Below are 19,356 nucleotides of genomic sequence, written 5' to 3'. Positions count from 1 at the left end.
TTCGCTTTTGGCACTAGGCGATGCTCCAAGTCACCCCAAAGATATTCTTCTGCGGTGCAAACACCCCCGAGATGTCATTGGCCTTGATATTGCGTTGCGTGAGTTCCACCGACGCCGGGTCTCCATCTGTGATGACGACGCTCTTGGGCTCCAAGTGAGCAGCTACGACCCCCACAAGTCCCGGGCCGCAACCCAATTCAACGACACGATTGCCTTTCACCAGGTCGCGATGAGCTGCCAGGTACAGCGACAGCGCAATGGCTGCATCGTACACCGAGGCGCCGAAACCTAATGCAGTGCCGCCTCGTCCGTCGCCCTGCCACGCTTGGTCGATTCGAATCCGCTTGCCAGCGATCGGGAACCATCGAGTGGCGTCTTGCAGCGCGTCATGGAAAGGGTTTCGGAAGGAAAACGGCACCAGCGCGCATGCCGAAGACGCTGTGGATGGAGATGGGGGCTCCGGTTCGCTGGAGTAAGTATCGGTGCCCTCCATAGCTGTCGCTAAACTCGCGGACGCATCGCTGGAGCTCATGATGGCGACAAAACTCAAGTTTCACAATAAAAGTAACGATAACCTCTCTATTGTTTATTTTCGGTGCAAAATTATTGCGGGGCGACTTGGAATGCTGAAGACGGTGGTGCTCATACCTGGCTGCGGGAGACCTCGCGGGTCTTAAATAAAGGCTAGATTGAGTTGGTCGTCAAAAGGCTTGAGCAGCGGCGCCAGCAGATTCTTCTCGTGAGGAGGCAGTGATTCACGCAGCTTCACGAGCTCGTCATACTTGGACCCCATTTTCTCCACGATCTTGTTGAGCTTGCGCTGCGCTTCTGGACCGCCACCTTCTGCCACCTTGGCCTTGAACGAGAGGAAGTGCCGTAACAGCTCGCAGACGTCGTGGAACTGGTTGTACACCTGCTTCTTGAACTCGTTCGGGATGTATTCAGCAGCCAATGCACCACTCGCCAAGTTTGCAGCCGATGAAGCTGAGGCAGAGTCGCTCGTGGAGTCCGAGCACGCCACCACTTCAGCCAGCACGTTGAAACATGTCTTGGAACTAGGATAGGCATTCTCCAGCTTGATCGGTGCTTTGCACACGGCTTGGAAAACCTGCGCTGCATCCGAAAGCGACAGCTTGGCTGAGGTGTTGCCATCGGCAGCAGTGCCCTTCTCAGCGTGCTGGAAGTAGCGCGATTCGTCTTCTAACGTAAGCGGATTGTACGGTGGTGGCGCTTTATCCTGCAGATCATCCAGTGACGTTGCGTCCTTCAAATTGTCGTGGTAGCCTGCTTTGGGCTTCTTTTGTGGTAGTGCTTGCTGCACGCTGCCTTTTCCTGCCTTCTGTTGTTGCAACTTGCTTGCGTGCGCTGGATCCAGCACATACGCACCGTGTCTGTTAAACTTGGCAATGGTGATACTGAACGGGTTCTCTTTTTCCGTGATGTGCCTTTTAGCGTGATGCACCGCAGCGTCTTCCTCTGTCGTCGTGAGATCGATGAGAGGGTCCACGATCCCACGCGGGTCAATGCTCACGCCCTTGGACTCTTCTTTCTCCTTCTCCTCATACTTGGTGAACATGTCTTCATGGCCGGCCTTCCTGTCGCGATGGAAGTACTTGGACTTGAAGAACGCCCCCCAGAATTCCGTCTCCGTCATCTTGTCCGGCACTTGTCCCTGGTACGCCCTGTACACAGCCGGATACTGGATGAAGATCTGGTGGATCACCTCGGCGTTGAGATTGTACTTGACCACATTGCCGCCCTCATTGTCTGCCGCCAGGTCCGTCAGGATCGCCGACGTCTTGGCAGTCTTCTGTCTCTTGCTGGCCTCTCCAGCGATTAAATGCCGGCGACTGGCCCAGAAATCCTCCTCGGAAATGAGCCCGTCGTTCACCATTTCTGTGTGCTGCCGCTTAAGCGGCGGATTGGCAGCCAGCAATGCCGCCCGCTGCTTGATCTCCGTGGGGTTACACAGCGCTGCAGCATTGGAGCGCGTCCCTCTGGCTCCGTTCTCGCGCAGCCGCTGGGCGATCAAATCCTTGGCCTGCTCGCGCACCTTGAAGGCCTCCTCCAGACTGCTAGACTCGGCCACAAACTCCAGCACGAGCGTCGAATTGTGGGCGAGCCGCAGACGGATCATGGCCTTGGGGCTCGAGAGCGACGACACCTGCTGGTCCTGCACGGTGCTCCAGGGCACGACGATGGGTGGGTGCTGGCCCGCGGGCGCCTCAGCCATCCAGCGTAAACCTTTAGCCGAGAACTCGGCGCGCCCGTCGCGCTTTTTCACGCGCACCAGCGCCACCAGAACGCCCGACATCTCGCGGACTTTTACTATGGGCGGGAGATCCAAACGGCCAGAAAGCGAGTCGATACTGGCGACGTGCATAGCAGTGAATATCCGTTATTGCGGACATATTTGTATGCTTGTACTTCAGATAGTATCATTTGAGTGAGGCAGGAATTGCAATTATCAAGGTTGTGAAGTTGCTCGACTGCACGCACATTATTGCAATTGACGGGGAATGACGCGGCTGTCGCTCTCGCTGCTCGTGCCGCTGCTGCTGGCGCTGGGCTGCGTGTGTGGGGAGGAGTACCATCGCCACACCAACAATTGGGCTGTGATTGTGCGTGCAACGGATGACATGCAGTGCGAAGAGCGGAGCAGCTCCTCAGCGGCTAACTCCTCGGCTTTTATCGCCACTGCGCCGATTGCTTTGCTCGTAGGTGGACACGTCTCGCTTCTGGAGCAACTACAGACACGTGGCCAATGCGCTGTCGTTGTACCACTCGGTCAAGCGGCTGGGCATTCCTGACAGCCAAGTGAGAAGACAACAATGGAAGAGTTTGGGGGCTGGCAAGCACATTGCTGTCTCCGTGTTTGCTGGCATGGCAGCTGATGTTGTGCCTGTAGATCATCTTGATGCTGGCAGACCAAATGCCCTGTAATGCCCGCAACTGCTTCCCGGGGCAGGTGTTCAACAGCAGGACGCAGAAGATCAACCTGTAAGCATTTTGCTTACCTTCGCTGTCGGAGTTGCCAAGGCGCACGGCACTGAGGCTGCTCCAAGTAGACTAACCGCGTTCGCGCCGATTGTGCTCGTGATTCGCAGCTACGGAAAGAACGTCGAGGTGGACTACCGAGGCTCGGAGGTCTCCGTTGCCAACTTCATTACAGTCCTCACAGGTGCGTGGGCTGGGAGCTGCTTGCCACGGTGCGTTGCGGTCGCTAACCGAGACGGCCGCATGAGCAGGCCGCCACGAGCCTGGGACGCCAGCGTCGAAGAAGCTGGACACGGACGAGAACAGCAACATCTTCGTAAGACTCTGGCTAAGCTTGTCACAGTCCCTTTCGCTCACGTGTCTTGCGTTGCAGCTTTACATGTCCGGGCACGGCGGCGACGGATTCCTGAAATTCCAGGTGCGTGCGTTGGCTTCAAGGACCACGATGGTGGTGCCCACCATTCGTTGGTGGACAACGGTGATGGGCGCTCGGTGCTCACTTCTGTCGTGCCAGGACTTCGAAGAGATGTCGAGCCAGGACCTCGCGGACTCGATCCAGGAAATGCACGTCAAGAAGCGGTGCGTGCAGCGTGCTCGCCGATAGTGATGGCGCAGCTAACAGGGGGTGCTGGACATGCTCGCAGCTACAACGAAATCTTCTTCATGGTGGACACGTGCCAGGCGGGCTCGTTGTCGAACGCGCTCGAGTCCCCGAAGGTGGTGACCATCGGCAGCTCGCAGACCGGCGAGAACTCGTACGCGCACCACTCCGACTTTGAGGTTTGTGTTGGCAGCTGTGCTCGCGGGATATATAGTAGTGACTTGTGTGTGCGTTCGGTCGTAGCTGGGGCTGTCGGTCATCGATCGCTTCACCTTCTCCACGCTCGACTACCTGCAGCGCATGAAGGTGGGCGACTCTATCCGCAACGGCACGCTGCGGGACCTCTTCAGCTTCTACGACCCAAGGATGCTCTTGTCGACACCTGACTATCGAACCGATATCCTCGGCCGTTCTATTGACGAGGTTCCCATCACGGATTTCCTAGGCTCGATGTTGGACGTGCACCTTCGCGACGACGACGAAGCCTATCCGATCGAAGCCTCTGTTCCCTTGACCATGAAGCTAGAGGAGGCGACTGCAGTGCTCGACTCTCCTCCACAAAGCAGAACATCCCCGTGCGTGCAATGCTTCCAGTTCACCACCGAGTTCTTTCTGGGGGCCACTGCAGCCGTGATTGGCGCTGTGATCGTGACCGCGAAAGCTATCTGAGCAGTAGCTGTTTGACACGTAAATCGACAAGTGTTTCCTGTTCACCCATCTAGTAAGTTGTACGTGCACGCGGGAAGACAACTGATTAATAGGAAATCACCAGGAAAATACTAAATCACTAACTACTAGCGTCGACCGATTCTCGGGCAGGACAGAAGGAAAAGGCACGCATTTTAGCCGTATCCCCGCTGGTTATGATTGTTCGTGAGGTGCGCACGCCGGTACATGGAATTTGGGTGGTGCGGGCTCACGTCCTCCTCCTCTTCAGGATCGGGGCTGAATTCGTCCTCGATTGAAGAATGACTCCGAATCATCAAGCGAACGAACAGAACCGCGATGCCAGAAATCCAAATCGGCGACGTGCAAATAGTGAATGCAATCACCATCGGGCTCAGCAGCATGACGAATGGTACGCACACCACGGCAGTGCAGTGCCATATGATCCATGGTCGTATCTGCAGGGCGGCCAAAGAAGTATCGTGTATAAGATAGCTGCATCATGACCAAAAACAACAATAGCCGATCTCAAACCTTGGCGAATAACATAGTTCCTTGGATGTATCTTGGCACCACCATCGTCACGACGCGCTCAACCACCGCTCTGCTCGACATCCACGTCGAATTCGTCAGTACCGCAGCAAATATAGTCCTACGCAGCGACTTCAACCTAGCAACGCACCGGATTTTGTGCACGGGTTGCATCACTCGGACAATCTTGGACTTGACCGTCGTCACCAACTGCTTCCCAGGTCTCTCCACGTACTCGTCTTGCTCGTCGTATTCCTCGTGCCGCTGCAGGTGGAGCTTCATGAGCTGCGGCGTATACGGCGTGTTCAGCGGCGTCCAATCGTTGCGCAACACTCCCTGGACAGTGCACCAACAAAAGCCACCACGAACTCAACGTTGAGCGACTCGCTCCGCTTCCCTTCAATATCGACACTGACGTACCACGATGGGCTGCAGGCCAACGCCGTGCTGCTTGCGCTGGACGTACGGATCCCATTCAACCTCCATGCTCAGCGGCGTGACGCTCTCCAGGCTGCGCACACCGTCACCGTCCACGGGTCCTGCAGTGCGGCAGCAGAAAGAGTGTTAGTCGGTTGCTGTCCGTCAAAGCCGACGTTGAAGCTGGCACCGCAGCGGCACAAGAGACGCACCGCCGTAGACTGCTGTAGCCAGCGGCGAGCGCGACGTCTTCTTCTTCTTGTCGCCCATGCGTGCGCTGCCAGAGACTGACTGGAGGCGCTACGAGCTCGACGTAGAAGGCAGGCTTCCGAGTGATGTTCGCTCGAGCTCTCGACTTGGCAAGTGACGTGAGAGCGCGTCCGCTGAGGTTTCGAATGTACGCAGACGGAGCAGGCGCCCATCCCCCTCAATCTGGGAGCTGGCATGTGGTGTACGGTACATAATGCTGCGTCGCGCCACACACCGAGGGATCACCTAATATAGGAGCCAGCACGGGCTCAGCATGCAGTATGACAGTTACACTCATTATGAAAGGTATTTTGTCTCCTTCTCCAAAGAATTAAGAGTATCGGGTTTCACAGTATATTCACTCACACGGTCTTGAGGCTCAGAAGTCGGCTGGGGAGAGGAGAGAGAGAGAAGCAGTCAACGCAGTTGTAGGAAGAGCGTCGCTGTCGCCCGCCCCAGGACATCAGAGACTCGACCGCCATGGCGCTGGAGCTCGGCAACGACGCGTACGCGCTCACGCTGCTCGGCGGCAACGGCAGCGACGACCAGTACGACGGCGGCAACAACGGCAGCCTGGCCTCGCGCCCGTACTCCAAGACGTCGGCCGGCGTACGTCCCCTGTGCTCGCCACCTTCAGACTGTATGCCCTCACCCCCTATACGTTAATATCGACACTGCCAGGCCGACAATGATCAGATGCGGACGGAGATCGTGCGCCTCGAGAACGTCCTGGCGAGTCGCATCGCGGCCCGCGCCAACCAGGACAAGTCCAACCTGCCGCTGGAGCGCTCCAGCAAGATCGAGAAGTACGTGGAGGTCATGGAGCTCACCAAGTGTCTGCGCCGCCAGAAGGAGTTCCTGCTCAGCGAGAACCGCAAGCGCCAACGCTTCGCCGAGAAGATTCAGCAGGCCATGCCGGTGCGTGGCGATTGTCAAAGTTTGTATTGACTTTTTTGTGGTGCTAAGGTGGCTAATGGGTTTGTTTCGTGCGTGCAGCCATCAACTGATAGCATCCAGTTTATGAAAAACGTCAAGTACCCGCCCGATGAGGAGCTGGAGAAGACGTCCCGCGAGGCGTTCATGGAGATGATGGAGTACCAAGTGAGCGGCGAAGCGGCCACGTACATGGGCTGGCAAACCAAGCGCGAGTCCAAGTCGATGTACATGCATACGTACTCGGAGAAGAGTTTCGTCGGCGAGGATATGGCTCGTGTCTTTAACGAGACCTGGGTGATGTTTCACGATGAGGCCAAACAGGAGCTGCTCCACCGTCGGCGAAGCAAGTTCTGCGTACGTAGCAAGACGCATGAGAGTCTGATATGGAGGTGTACTGATGTTGGATGTTGGTTGTGAATTGGAAATGATTAGATTTTGAAGAAGCTAAACGACAACATGTACCTGACGCGCAACATCCATCAGTTCATTGGCGAGAGCTTTCCGCGCCATGCGATGACCCTTGTGTGTCGTATTTCAATCGACAAGGACACGTTTGCTGTCATCAGCAAGTCGGTAGTGCCCCCCACAAACGATGCGCAGCACTTGGTGTGGACCGACGAGTGCTTCATGTGGAAGTTTTCGAGACGTGTGGATGCACAGGGTGGGTTTGACATTTCGATTCGCGGCAAGTACGGTAGTACTTCCGCCGTTGCAGGGAACCGCTTGCCCATGCTCGAGTCCTACTTCCAGCTTGTCGACTGGGAATCGCTGGTGATCCGCCCCATGTTCGACTTTACAGTAGTCTAGCCCTTCGAAGTTAGCTGCTCCTCTGACCTCGGATGTAAGGGAGTTCGTTCAAAGGTGTCGAAAAAAAGGCAGAAGGACCGCAACAGTGAGGCAGGGCTTGCAGCTACTGCGCTCCTGCCCGATCTGACCCAGCGCAGCTAAGCAGCACCCAGGCTACCAGCTCGCTAGCCAACCAAACCAGCTGAAGCTTACACGCTTATAATTTACTTCTGTTTAGCTGTACGCTTCTCATCGATCGATTTCTATGCGTTTTTCGGCTGTTGTTGTAGTCGCTTGCTTGAGTTCGAGCCTGGAATCAGGGGCAAGCAATCGTCTTCCTTGCTACGGATTTGCTGGCAAAGTTTGTTTGAAGCACTAACACAGTCACGATCTGTTAGAGAACATGAGAAGCAATAGTTAAGCAATGAGGACCCATGGCGTACGCTATCTCGCAGGCTCGGTGGCGGAGTGTGCCAAGTTGTGTAAGTTCCTCTGCTGTCAGCAGTGCAATGACTCGCGCTTCGGTCTCTTTGCAATCCAGTTGAGCGAACAAGTGAGCGCACTGTCTGCCAATCCATTGCATACCAGCTTTGCGTTTGGTTTCCGCTGCCTACAAAAAAATATCAGTCCACTGAAGACATCCAGCAAGGAGGCACGCCTACATCTTTGCGACTTTGTAATCGTCTCCCAAGCTCATCCAGTTTGTCTCGGGTTTCGTCAACATCGCTGCGAATGTGTCTTGAACTAGAACGCACTCTAGCTCCAGCTGTCGCTCCTCGCCACTGAAGCTGTCGGCTTTCTCCATCTCCGTTTGGTTCAACTCGCAATGGTGGTGCCGTTTGCAGCAGCATTCCTCGCTTGGTGCTGCTTTGGAACTTAGAGCTGGTCTTCGTACAATTGCTTTTCGTCATATCATTCTCGGGACGTGAGCGCTGCAGAGATGACGCGTTCAGCACCTTCTGGCGTTCCTCCAGAAAGCCTGCTTCTTGTTGACCCATAAACGTATCCAAGTCCTCTTGAAGTTTCTTAGTTTGGTTCGTGAAGGCCTCTTGGATGTTAAAGCGCTCTTGGTGAACCCATTCTTGCGCTAGATGTAAACGTAGGGAGTCTTCGATTGATAGTGAGATCTCCGTGAACGTCGTGTCATTAGTCAGCGAGGATGTTGGTGAAAGTAAACTCTCACTTTCCTGGTTATCCTTTGTGTGGCCGCGTTCCTCGCCCCATTGAGCCATTTCAATTCCTGATTGGTGGCAGAACTGACGAAAGTCACGCTCAATCCCAACAGCCAGTTGCCGGCGTGCTTCTGCTGCTTGGAAGTGAAATTGCTTCCACTTCCCACATTTTTGAGCATTTTCCACCTCATAATGCTGGCGAATCTCCGATTCAAACTGTACATAGTACAGTAAGCCAAACTGGTAAACTAGGCGCAGCAAAACACAACAAACCTACCTTGCGGTCTAAATAGTCTGTGCTTTTGACTTGCTGCTTGCGATGTTTAGCAGAAGTTGATAGTACACTGCAGCTTCGGCGTCGGCGGTCATTCTGAAGTAGATGCACTAACACCGGAGATGGCTGAAATGGGAGCTGGGAAAAGGGCAACACCGATTAGACAGTGCTAGCATTTTGTGTTAGCAAGCTCAGGTACCGGATGCGTTTCGAGATGCAACTGCAGCACATTCTTTTCATGGTGGGATATTGCCTATGAAGCAGAGCTCACGATCAGTGCTCTAAACGCGTTCACGAACGCATCTGCATATGCTTACCTGCACCTGCTTAATTGCATCGCAGATTTCCTGCTCCCAGGAGTGAACTGGGTCAATGCTTTCAGTTCTACGTTGCATCGCTGCTGCTCAAGTTCTGTCCTGCGCTCCTCTTCAAATGGAAATGGTGTTGAGTTCCTTTTACGCGTGTCATGAGCTTCGCTTTATTTTGGGATCTCTAGTTCGGACCTCGAGTTCATTGCTATCGACAGTCGCCTTGTTGGTGCTACTTGGGGTAGCGATATTAGTGGATAAATATCACTTGGTAGAAGGACCAGTCAACGGTAGACTTCCGATGTCTCCAGCAATGGCTCGTAGTTTTCCACAGATAACATGGCCAGCAGACGTTTATCCAGTGTCAAGTAGATTGGAATCAGCTCCGCAGCAAAGAACACCACAACGAGTAGCATCGCCTGTGTCTGTAGCGTACAACAGCATCACCACGCATAATGTTCATACAATTGAGCATACAGTAGTCATTTTCACCGATTTTGCACCCGTACCGAGGCATTTTCGCGATGTACGTTGAACCACCCCTATTCACAACCACAAAAACGATGACCCGGTCATCAAGGAAGTCTAATGGCAAACGAAAAAACATTGCAACCTGTAGGAGCAAGTTCCTTACCTTGGTGAATGTAAGCAGCGTCATCACACTGTACAGAATGCGCCCAAAACTCCAGGCCATAACGAGCCGCCCCACACGCTGGAGACGAAGCTGTGCAGACGGAGATTTAAATGGAAATCCTGACAGTGACAACGTCAAATAAAGCCATGTCGAGAAGATGATGATCGGAAGGAATAAATCCGCAGCTGCGACCAAGTAGAATATCATCGCAGGAATCTGCGTAGTGATACATGGGTACAATCAACAAGTTAAAAACAAGTTTCAGTGCCAGAAACTATCCGAGCGCTGAACAAACCACGCTCAGACGATCTTGCTTGTCGTCATCAAAGATCCCGTTCTCGTCGTACAGAAAGAGACTCGCGTACAGCACCAGCTGCGTTAAGTAGAGTCCTCCATTGAATACCAAGTAGAAAATCATCCATTTCCGTCTAAACACTGCCGCCGAAAACCAATGACGACGCGACTGCAGTCCAACCACCAATGCAAAAGTGTTAGCCTCCTCATCCTCTCAATGTTTTCAGCAGGACTATCTTACCGACTGAAAAGCTTCGGCCCACACCAGGACCAGCAGTAAATATGACGAAACAAACAGAAAATCTGGCAAATTGAAGAGCACAGCCACTACTTTGTTGTAGAAGTCTAGCTCAGCCTGTGCGCGGCCGTCCGCTTTGCCCCTCGCCGCTCCGCCTGCGTCTTCACCTCCGAAATCCGGTGGCAGACCCCCACGGATCCATGGATTGCTGCCTGTAATCCCAGTAGGCAGATCTGCGGTAGCTTGCGAGTCGAAGATGCAGAGCGTGGAGAAGGTGGCCGAGCGGAAGAAGGAGCCCAACGCCACGCTCAGAATTAGCAGCTGCACGGTGCTCCACGTCGTGTGCTGGTGGCGCTTGAGCACGCGCCGCACCTCCAGGTACTTGTTGACTGTCATGGCTGTTATTAGCACGTAGCATAGCGCCAGAAAGTAGCTGGCCATGGCCAAGTTCGCGAGGAACAGCGGCATCTTGCGCGTCTCTTGTATCTGCGGCTCTTGTGAGAACTCAGGTTTTGATTTTGGCAAATGACTTGCTGTTTGTATTCGAATAATACGGACATAGGATTGGGATGCAGTTGAATCTTACTCGATCTACTCGATCACTGTTTGCCTGCGGATGAGGTACTTGAGTTTCGCTTGGCCTTGGCTTCGTCTTCGTCGAGGAACTTGATGTCGAAGCAGTTGCGCTCGGTCGGATCTTTGTATTCCAGCCCTAGAGCTATGAAAACGTCCACTTCCGATTCGCAGATGACACTATCGCCTAAACGCACTTTGGTCCCGTTCACTCGCATGACACGCGTTAGAGCACGATCCGAAAGACTCCAGCCGTTCTTGTTCGCAAAGAGTCTCATGCTGCGGTTGAAGTGGTCGCTGCCGGTGAAATACAACATCGCAAAGCCGAAAAATTGACGAGGGTAGATCTTGATGTCCAGACGACGATAAGGTAGATTCTGCAACATCATCGTTTGGTCATCAGTTTTATTCTCAGTGCCAAAACTGTAATCAGTCAAACGAACCCCAGAAACACGGCAAACACCCATGTACGTATCGCATCCACCCGTTTTTTGCTTTTGGAAATGGGTCAGATCATCTGTAGAACATCATACGTTGCAGCATTAGCAGGGCTATCACGGAGCAAACTTTGGCAGTGACATATTGCCTGTTAGAAATTCCGAGGCGTGAAGACGCTTGAGCAATTCTGGAAGAATATCACACGACTCCGCGTCTGGGTCCGTGATGAGGACGTCACAATCTCCGGACGTCAGTTTGCCTCGACGGTACGACCCACAGGCCAGCGCAATTGCGTTGGGTATGAGCTTGTGAACTTCGTCTACAACCGTTCGCTCAATTTGATGAACTTCAGCCCTGGCAATTCAGGCATGCACGAAACAATGACTGTCTTAGTATTCGTTGATCCCTCTCCTGCATATACGCAAAGCATCGCACCTCGGAATTTTCGTCAAAAAATCTTCGTAGTGCTTCACTCCAATCTGTTGCTGTGCTGTTAGAGCTTTAGCAGCTTCCGGCTTTCGTAGATCCGTCACCGATTTGTAGCCCATGCCGTACAACTTTGCTGCTGTAAAAGGACCAACTCCCCAGACACGAGCGATCTCTACTAAAGCTCGCAGTCTCGGATTCTTCTTTTTTGCGTCGAGCTTGGCTAGCCGGCCAGTCTCAAGGATTTCGACCACTTTATCCCGCAAGCGCCCCTTTACCCAGTGCATGTCCTTGAATTCCTTGACACTGCAAACTCTGTGACGCATGGCTTTCAGGCTCGATACGACTTTCTGCAGAATTCACCCCGACAAACGTCAATACAAAAGCAAAAAACATTGTGACCTCTCGACGGAGAGTACCTTGTACATGTACTGTCGCCAAACATCCCGTTCAACATCAAGAAACTCCATCATCTCCTCCAGTGGGTCGGTCAAATGTGCGTTGTAATTTTGTTGAACCGCTATGAAAGCAGAACAGAATTTGAGGCTGTCAGTAAACAACTAGCTGAGGCAATAACACCAACCTACGAAAAACTTACCTGAGGACCGCTGGCAAATGAAACCCTCACCCTTGATCTTCTTGGATCCTGGTACTGCTGTCTCGTTAATCGGCCGAAAGCCTGGGTTGTTCTTGTAGAAAATGGGAGTCCGCTCCTCCACCAGCTTTCGGTTCTTCTCACTTAGCTCAGCTTGCTGTTGGCGAGCATCTTCACTATCGATATGCACAGGAGGCACCCGCACGATTTCTCGCGTGTCCGAATTGTCCGAGTTTGAGCCTTCGTCGCTATCACTGTCAGCTCCTTTGCCCTTTCGATCTCGTTTCTCTTCTAGCTGCTGAGCTACCTCCTCGCAATGCTGTGCATGTTTTTCTACTTTTTCTTGAATTTGCTGCTGCTCTGACCATGTCAGCATTAACCCCGCCGCCGGGATCTTTTTCTTCTGTCGCAAATACAGTAACCACTCCGGAGTGTAGACCTCGACGTTAGCCGGAGGAAATTTTGCAACATGTAAGAGCTCCGCAGCCTTGACTTGCTTCAATTGGGCACTCATGATGACGAGACTGACTTCGGCCCAGTTTACCGCGCCACTCGCCCCAGTACCCGCCTTCGCCGTCGTCTTAGATTGAGCCTTTACTACCTTTCCACCAAGTTTTTCGACCATACCTTGCAAAATCTCCAATCGTTTTCGACCCATATCCGGTCCAAATGGAACCAACAGAACTTGTTTATCATGCAGCAATTGTGATGCAGCATCCACCGCAGCAGTGACTGCTCCACGTTTTGCTTTCTTTGACGCTGGGACTTTCGACTTTCGTTCCGCCGGGCGCTTCTCCTGTTGCAATGCTCCGAGCTTCTGTAGATCACGCATTGTCGTTGCCTCTTTGATCGGCGTTTCCACGAGTTGTTCTTGTGAACGCTCTTTCTCAACTATGGCAGTGAAATCTGTTGGTTGGCGCCTCGTCCCGTTAGAAGCCGTGGTTGGTTGAGAAATGCGACTTTCTTTGACTGCGCCAGGGGTGTCGGATTTTGAACGTTGGTGTCTTGTGGGGCGCAGCAGCTCCTCAATCTGGTCGAAGAACTCTCGCTTCTTCTGCGTAGATAGTAACTCGACCATCGTCGCCAGGGACAGTGAAAAGCGGAAATGGATTAGCCTAGCCTAGACTTCGGACAAAGAAATGGCTGTCACCGCAGCGGCCGTTGCTGGCTTTTGATTGATGCGTACAAGTTACTAGTGTTTCAAAGATAGTAAGGTGCCTCAATGGGTGTATCAGCTTCGTTATTCGACACGGTGGCTGCGTTACGGTTCGGATCACTCGTATTGCAGCAGTTTACAGCGTTGTAGAAGACAAGGCCCGTTACGACGTACACACCGGCACAGATCACACCGATGGTAACCACCGTCGAGTCAGAGCTCACACCAAAATCGGTGTACCGAGGAAGGCAGATGGCCATAACAATTCCGGTGATATTCTCCACACAACGCCACAAATGTAGCTGCAATAGGTTCTTGCTTTGCAGCGCTGCGACGGTTGACCCATAACTCGCAGTTAAATTGGAGCCGTCGACGATGAAAAGCGTGAAGAACGGGAAGAACACAATTGCACGGGGTAACTGGTCGACGTATCGTGGGCTTGGGTGTGCCAAGCGCAGCTTAGCAGTCCAGAGAATGGCAAACAGCGTGAGCGCAAATCCGTACGCGACTATAGCCAAGCCCTTGGTCATGGCCACCAGCAAAATTGCTCCCAACCGAAACACAAACTGACCCACCAGGAAAACGAAAGCCAGAAACTGCATACCACCTCTGTCTTCTTTCGCAACATACGCTGCTGTGCCGCGCGTCAACGTCACGAACGTGGAGATGACTGTGAAGATATCGATGAATTTCCACTTGCGGTAATGGATGGTGGCATTCGCTTGCAGGACGAACAGCGGAATATCCCGCACAATGACCTGAATGAAAGTAGCGTACAGGAGGCCGTGGTGTAGCTGCTTGGCTCGCTGGTTCATGTCGTATCCTGTCCTCTCCATAACCGTATCCCCGCCAACAGTGTACACCCTTGAGTCACCTGCTGAGTCTGCATTGTCGTCGCCAGTCTTTTTGCCCCCCTTGCTCTTGACGACCGAGTAGACGGTCTCGACGAACACGCGCATCTGCAATAGGCCAATGGAAAAGCCCAGCAGCTTGTTCAGCCACTTGCGGTGGGTGAAGCGACTAGGATACAGCGCATCGATGCCAAGCCCCACGAAGCCCATCACGACGCCGTTCACCACGAGGAACACGATCGACAGAATGTACTCCTCCAGCCAGTTGCGGTTGATGTACTCGTAGTTGAGGATCACATCCGTCACCACAGTCGACAGCTCGTACGCCGCGCACAAGACCTCGAACACGGCGCCCAGCCACATTGCAACTGCCGATTCAAGTGCAGGACAGAGCTCCTAGAGCTCTGTACCTAATGATTCACACCCACTCGTACATGGGTACACTTCAACTTTTTTTTTGCATTGGTCAAAACCCATCGACCATCACTCCCTAGCACAGCAGCAACAAAAACCATTCCGCACACGATAAGATGCCAGCAGAGGTCTCTGCCACGGCGGCGCTGCATCTGTCGTTCACGGCGCTGTGTTCCGTACTCAAGGCTGTCGAGGCCACGCGCGTCAACGAGGCCAAGCTGCGCCTGCTGTTCAGTCCCGAGCTGCGTGCTCAGGTGGGGGAGGGCGACCTGTACCCGCTCATCCGCCTCGTGCTGCCCCAGCTGGACCGGGAGCGCACGTACATGCTCAAGGAGAAGAAGATCGCCAAGATTTACGTGCAGGTTTTGGGCCTATCATCGGCCAGCAAAGACGCGCAGAAATTGGAGCACTTCAACGACCCAAAGATCGTCGACAGCAAGTCAGTTGGGGATTTTGCTGCCGTGCTCTACGAGGTAGTGCTCTACCGCAGTGCGGTGAGTAAGTCCAGACAGCAACACACACTGAAAGATGTGAACGATCTACTGGACGCTCTGGTCCGATCTGACAGCAACACAGGGAGGAAGAAAGTGTTCATGACGCTGGCGACCGAGTACTCTGCAGACGAGCAGAAGTGGATCATCCGAGTGGTGCTTAAGGACCTCAAGATCGGACTGCGGCACGAACGTGTGCTCAAGTTTATCCATCCGGACGCCATGGAAATGTATAATCATACCAACGACCTGCATAAGGTGTGCACGGACTTGAAAAACTCTGCTGTGAGGTATGTGCCGCAGCTGCAGCCCTTTCAAGTTTTCACGCCGATGCTCGCGAAAAGAGTGAACTTTGGCGAGTGCATCAGTGCGATTAATGGGGATACTTTTGTCATGGAACCAAAGCTGGATGGAGAGCGGATCACGTGCCACGTGCGGGGCGAGGAGGTACAGTTTATATCGAGGAATGGAATCAATTACACGGAGATCTACGGGCCGTCGATTAAGCCGCACGTGCTATCGCAACTGGAACCTGGAGTAGACTGCATTTTGGACGGCGAGATGATGGTCTGGGATAATGTGGAGTATCGCCTCCGAGAATTTGGACTTCTAAAGAATACGGCGAATGCGGTGCGCAAGGGGGAAGCAACTAATCGATGGTTGTGTTACGTTGTGTGGGATGTGGTATACCTTGGTGGGGGGCCCAAAGCTGAGCAATTGATTCGCGAAGTATTCAAAGGTCCAGGGGAAGTGAGTGCGGTTATGGGTCTACCTCTCCACGCTCGACGCAAGCTGCTTCTCCGCATTTTAAAGCCACTGGATCATCGTATCATAATTATTGAGCAGACGTTTGTCAACGACAAGACGCCAAAAGAAAGACATGAGAAGGTCATGGCAGAAGTGGATAAACAAGTTTCAAACGGAGGCGAGGGGGTAATTATGAAAGACCTCAATGCACATTACATGTGCGGAGAAACAAGCAGGAAGTCTAAAAAGTGGCTGAAGCTGAAGCCAGATTACGCTGGTATGACAACGGATCTGGACGCTATTATCGTTGGCGGGTTTTATGGTACTGGGCGGCGCCGAAGTGGCAACGTGTCAGTGTTTCTGCTGGGTGTGCTTGCCCACTCATTGGATGAAAACAAAGCAGCAGAAGCCACAAAACCGGGGGCTGCGTGCCCCGCAGTGTACACGTTCGCGAAAGTTGGTACCGGGTACAACTTGGAGGAATTGGAGCAAATGCGTCAAGAATTAGAACCGTACTGGCAGACTTGGGACGACAACGATATCCCACCACACTTGAACGGCTGGAAACCACAAAAGAGTGACTTGAGACCTGATGTTTGGATTGATCCACGACACTCAAAGATTCTCGAAGTGTACGGATTTGAGTTGTCATTCACGACCCTGTATAGTACAGGTCTAACTATCCGATTCCCTCGTTGCAAGGCAATTCGAAACGACAAGGAATGGTATCAGTGCATTGATCTTCAGGATTTAAACGTTGCACGTGGAAGTCTTTCAGCTAAGCGTGCATCAGAGGTTGCTCTGGGGCAGAAGAGTGTTGCTAAGCGAGGTAAGACGCGCAAAATACTTTCATCTCGGCGTCCTTGTGGGGTTCTTGCTGGATATGCTCAAGCGGACCTGGAAGGTGTTGAACAAGAGCGAAACGTTTTTGAAGGAAAAGAGTTCTGCGTTTTGCCTGGAAAATACGAAAACCCCTCCGCGAGTTTTGGGTCAGCAATCCCAGACGGTATTATCGAAGAACACGCCAAGCAACTATCGAAGCAGATAATTGAAAAGTTGATGCATTCATTTGGAGGAACTATTGTGCAAAACCCGATCGAAAGTACAAGCTACGTCGTGGCCGCAGGAGATTCAGGATTCAAAGTGGTGAATCTAAAGAAGCAAGGTTTGCACAACATAGTGCACATTCGATGGGTGTATAGCTGCATGGCAGCGTCGCGTTTGGTGCCTCTCAAGGCGAGCGATTTCATTTTCGCTACAGCCCCACAACGAGATCTTTTGGCGAAGGAGTATGATCGTTACGGAGACCATTATACAGAGCATATTAGTCAAGATGAATTGCGGCGTATTTTGCGAGAGATGTCAAGCTCAACTGTGACCAACCACGCAGCCGGCAAACGTGACCGCGAATCGCGACCTTGGCAAGTCCAAATGAAGGCCTTGGCGATGGAAGAAGCGGAAGCGATGGATTGCGAGTTCACGTTTTTATCTCATTGCGTGGTGTATTTCCAGCATTGCATAGCCACAAACGATCCGATGTGCGACGATGAAAACGAGGATATTATCGCGCTGGGGCAAGCGAAATTGCTGGAACAGCAATTGAGGCTCTACGGTGGAGTGGTCGCTCGCGAGATCGACTCCTCAGTCACACATATTGTCGTAGCATCAGCTTTGGACCGTGATCAGCTGGAGCAGCTCACATTAGCTATTCGAGACTTGCGCCATCAAGGCTTGTCAGAACCTCAAACAGTTACGAAGGAGTGGGTCCAGGAATGCGTGGAGCAGCGTACTCAAGTGCCCAGCGATGCTTTTGTAGTGCGTGTGTAGAGCCTTCTGGCTAGGCTCACGATGGTGCAAGTCCAAGAACACATAATTTATTTCACCTGTTTACCCTCTCACACCCCGTCCTCAGCAAGCAACGTCATTTATTCAAAATGAGAAGCGTCAGCGCACCAGTCGAAGTCGCCGAAGTAGAAGTGGTTATCCTCTTCGTCAGACAGAGCGCCTTGCGGTTCTCGCTCTTCGTACACGAGGTGGCCTTCAACTTGCTGGGAAGTGAACTGATCTTCAAAGTTGGATGTATCGAGCTCGCTTGCCAGCGTTGGGGTGATCGGCGGAGATACCTGCTTCGTCTCGAGACGGTGCCAGCTTATATTTGCGAAGAACGGGTGGTCGAATATGTCTTGCATTCCGTTGGGACCGTTGCCCAGACGCTGGTTGGCATCCTTGCGCAGCAGCCCAGAGAGGAAGTCGCGCAGCTCTGGCGAGAAATGATTCGGGAAGTTGGGCTCTTCCTTCTCGATCTTGCGGAAAAGCAAGGCACGATCCCGTGGTGAGTAAAAGGGCGGGTATCCCGTGAGCAGTTCGTACACCACGCAGCCAAAGCTCCACAGGTCAGCCGCTAGGCCGTAACCGGCACCGCGCACCACCTCGGGAGCGATGTAGTCCGCCGATCCGCAGAAGCTGGTGCAGCTTTGCTCTGATCGACGCATCTGCTCGCGCGCAAAGCCAAAGTCGGCCAAACGCAGGAAACCTGCTTCATCCAGCAAGATGTTTTCGGGCTTGAGGTCGCGGTACAAGATGCCACGGTCGTGGAGGTAACGCAGTGCTAGCGCGATGGAGGCTGCGTAGAAGAGCACGTGGTCTTCGGGGAGTCGGTTTTTCGCGAACTTCTCCAGCAGGAAGTACATGTCGCCACCGGGGCAGTACTCCAGCACAAAGTTGAGCGCATCGGGGGTTTCGAATGAGCAGTACATCTTGGTGATGAAAGGGTGGTTCACCGAGCACAGCACCTTCTTCTCCGTCAGCAGACGCCTCGCCTCACGACCCGCGTTCTTGTCCCCGTTCAGTCCGCTGATGCTGCCAAGCTTCGACTTGTACACCACCTTCACCGCGAAAAGGCGGTTGGGGCACGCGCGCAAGCGGCACAGCAGCACCGTGCCGTAAGATCCGGACCCAATGATGCGAACAATGTCAAAGACGTAACGCGTGGGGTCTCGACAAACTATCAGGCCCTCCTCCTCCGTCTCCTCTACCGTTTCTTCGTGCTGCAGCAGCTCCTCTAGTGAGTGTCTCGGAAGGTGCACGTCCGCATCCAACACCAACGTGCTGGAGGACGAGGACGCCGAAATGGGTGGCGGGGCCTTCAGCGAGCTGTACGAGCAGTTCCAGTCGTTATTACCACTCGACGGTGCCGTGCTCGATGACGACGTCGGGGGAACCGCCTTCAAGCAACTGTAGGAACAGTCCCAGTCGTTGTTACCACTGGACGCCGGTTTCTTCTTCTCGGCGTTGGGCGAGTTGCCCCCATTCCTCATGGCGTCCTCCAGCGACACCTTGGCGAAGGAGCTGGCCAGCAGCTGCGCAAACGTCCACGTCTTGACGTTGCCCCACTTCTTGCAGTCCAGCGTGTCTTTGGGGCTCTTTCCGGTGCTGGACGCCGGCCATTCCCGCTGACTGGCCTCGAATGCCTTGGAGATCGGCGCCATGGGCTCTCGGATTCCTGTCGCTTCCTACTGGATGACACGTGCTGCGTCTGCGTCCGACGACTCCACTGCTGCTT

General features: G+C 53.3%; 11 protein-coding genes across 11 annotated transcripts; 3 read left to right on the top strand and 8 right to left on the bottom strand.

The window, feature by feature from the left end:
• Positions 1-13: 13 nt before the first annotated feature.
• KRP23_6053 (Protein N-lysine methyltransferase METTL21A) lies at positions 14-532 on the bottom strand (the record flags this gene model as incomplete). The annotated part of the gene is made up of 1 exon (XM_067891194.1): positions 14-532. One exon carries the CDS (start codon positions 530-532, stop codon positions 14-16), a length of 519 nt encoding a protein of 172 aa, XP_067745573.1.
• A 141-nt stretch (positions 533-673) lies between these two features.
• On the bottom strand, positions 674-2,314 carry KRP23_6052 (General transcription factor IIH subunit 1; the record flags this gene model as incomplete). Its single annotated transcript, XM_067891193.1, has 1 exon — positions 674-2,314. One exon carries the CDS (start codon positions 2,312-2,314, stop codon positions 674-676), a length of 1,641 nt encoding a protein of 546 aa, XP_067745572.1.
• Positions 2,315-2,519: 205 nt separating this feature from the next.
• On the top strand, positions 2,520-4,267 carry KRP23_6051 (GPI-anchor transamidase; the record flags this gene model as incomplete). The annotated part of the gene is made up of 9 exons (XM_067891192.1): positions 2,520-2,621; positions 2,722-2,817; positions 2,909-3,000; positions 3,108-3,181; positions 3,249-3,313; positions 3,371-3,415; positions 3,512-3,576; positions 3,642-3,777; positions 3,842-4,267. 9 exons carry the CDS (start codon positions 2,520-2,522, stop codon positions 4,265-4,267), a joined length of 1,101 nt encoding a protein of 366 aa, XP_067745571.1.
• Positions 4,268-4,440: 173 nt separating this feature from the next.
• Positions 4,441-5,482, bottom strand: KRP23_6050 (uncharacterized protein; the record flags this gene model as incomplete). The annotated part of the gene is made up of 5 exons (XM_067891191.1): positions 4,441-4,722; positions 4,799-4,868; positions 4,947-5,131; positions 5,216-5,334; positions 5,425-5,482. The coding sequence occupies 5 exons, from the start codon at positions 5,480-5,482 to the stop codon at positions 4,441-4,443; spliced, it is 714 nt and encodes a 237-aa protein (XP_067745570.1).
• A 459-nt stretch (positions 5,483-5,941) lies between these two features.
• Positions 5,942-7,204, top strand: KRP23_6049 (uncharacterized protein; the record flags this gene model as incomplete). The annotated part of the gene is made up of 4 exons (XM_067891189.1): positions 5,942-6,070; positions 6,143-6,379; positions 6,458-6,751; positions 6,830-7,204. The coding sequence occupies 4 exons, from the start codon at positions 5,942-5,944 to the stop codon at positions 7,202-7,204; spliced, it is 1,035 nt and encodes a 344-aa protein (XP_067745569.1).
• Positions 7,205-7,446: 242 nt separating this feature from the next.
• On the bottom strand, positions 7,447-9,024 carry KRP23_6048 (uncharacterized protein; the record flags this gene model as incomplete). Its single annotated transcript, XM_067891188.1, has 6 exons — positions 7,447-7,558; positions 7,627-7,793; positions 7,846-8,571; positions 8,633-8,767; positions 8,829-8,882; positions 8,947-9,024. 6 exons carry the CDS (start codon positions 9,022-9,024, stop codon positions 7,447-7,449), a joined length of 1,272 nt encoding a protein of 423 aa, XP_067745568.1.
• Positions 9,025-9,221: 197 nt separating this feature from the next.
• KRP23_6047 (uncharacterized protein) lies at positions 9,222-10,571 on the bottom strand (the record flags this gene model as incomplete). Its single annotated transcript, XM_067891187.1, has 5 exons — positions 9,222-9,362; positions 9,447-9,479; positions 9,572-9,787; positions 9,867-10,034; positions 10,107-10,571. The coding sequence occupies 5 exons, from the start codon at positions 10,569-10,571 to the stop codon at positions 9,222-9,224; spliced, it is 1,023 nt and encodes a 340-aa protein (XP_067745567.1).
• Positions 10,572-10,702: 131 nt separating this feature from the next.
• Positions 10,703-13,213, bottom strand: KRP23_6046 (DNA polymerase lambda; the record flags this gene model as incomplete). The annotated part of the gene is made up of 6 exons (XM_067891186.1): positions 10,703-11,053; positions 11,120-11,193; positions 11,263-11,468; positions 11,550-11,890; positions 11,960-12,060; positions 12,139-13,213. 6 exons carry the CDS (start codon positions 13,211-13,213, stop codon positions 10,703-10,705), a joined length of 2,148 nt encoding a protein of 715 aa, XP_067745566.1.
• Positions 13,214-13,335: 122 nt separating this feature from the next.
• KRP23_6045 (uncharacterized protein) lies at positions 13,336-14,505 on the bottom strand (the record flags this gene model as incomplete). The annotated part of the gene is made up of 1 exon (XM_067891185.1): positions 13,336-14,505. The coding sequence occupies one exon, from the start codon at positions 14,503-14,505 to the stop codon at positions 13,336-13,338; it is 1,170 nt and encodes a 389-aa protein (XP_067745565.1).
• A 167-nt stretch (positions 14,506-14,672) lies between these two features.
• KRP23_6044 (DNA ligase 4) lies at positions 14,673-17,621 on the top strand (the record flags this gene model as incomplete). The annotated part of the gene is made up of 1 exon (XM_067891184.1): positions 14,673-17,621. The coding sequence occupies one exon, from the start codon at positions 14,673-14,675 to the stop codon at positions 17,619-17,621; it is 2,949 nt and encodes a 982-aa protein (XP_067745564.1).
• A 98-nt stretch (positions 17,622-17,719) lies between these two features.
• KRP23_6043 (uncharacterized protein) lies at positions 17,720-19,282 on the bottom strand (the record flags this gene model as incomplete). The annotated part of the gene is made up of 2 exons (XM_067891183.1): positions 17,720-17,917; positions 18,587-19,282. 2 exons carry the CDS (start codon positions 19,280-19,282, stop codon positions 17,720-17,722), a joined length of 894 nt encoding a protein of 297 aa, XP_067745563.1.
• Between the last annotated feature and the right edge of the window lie 74 nt (positions 19,283-19,356).

Source organism: Phytophthora ramorum (assembly GCF_020800215.1).
Source record: "Phytophthora ramorum isolate Pr-102 chromosome Unknown Phyram_PR-102_s0005, whole genome shotgun sequence".
In the NCBI taxonomy this organism is placed as follows: domain Eukaryota; phylum Oomycota; class Peronosporomycetes; order Peronosporales; family Peronosporaceae; genus Phytophthora; species Phytophthora ramorum.
Note: the sequence above shows the minus strand (reverse complement) of the source record. Positions and strands in the feature narration are given on the sequence as shown.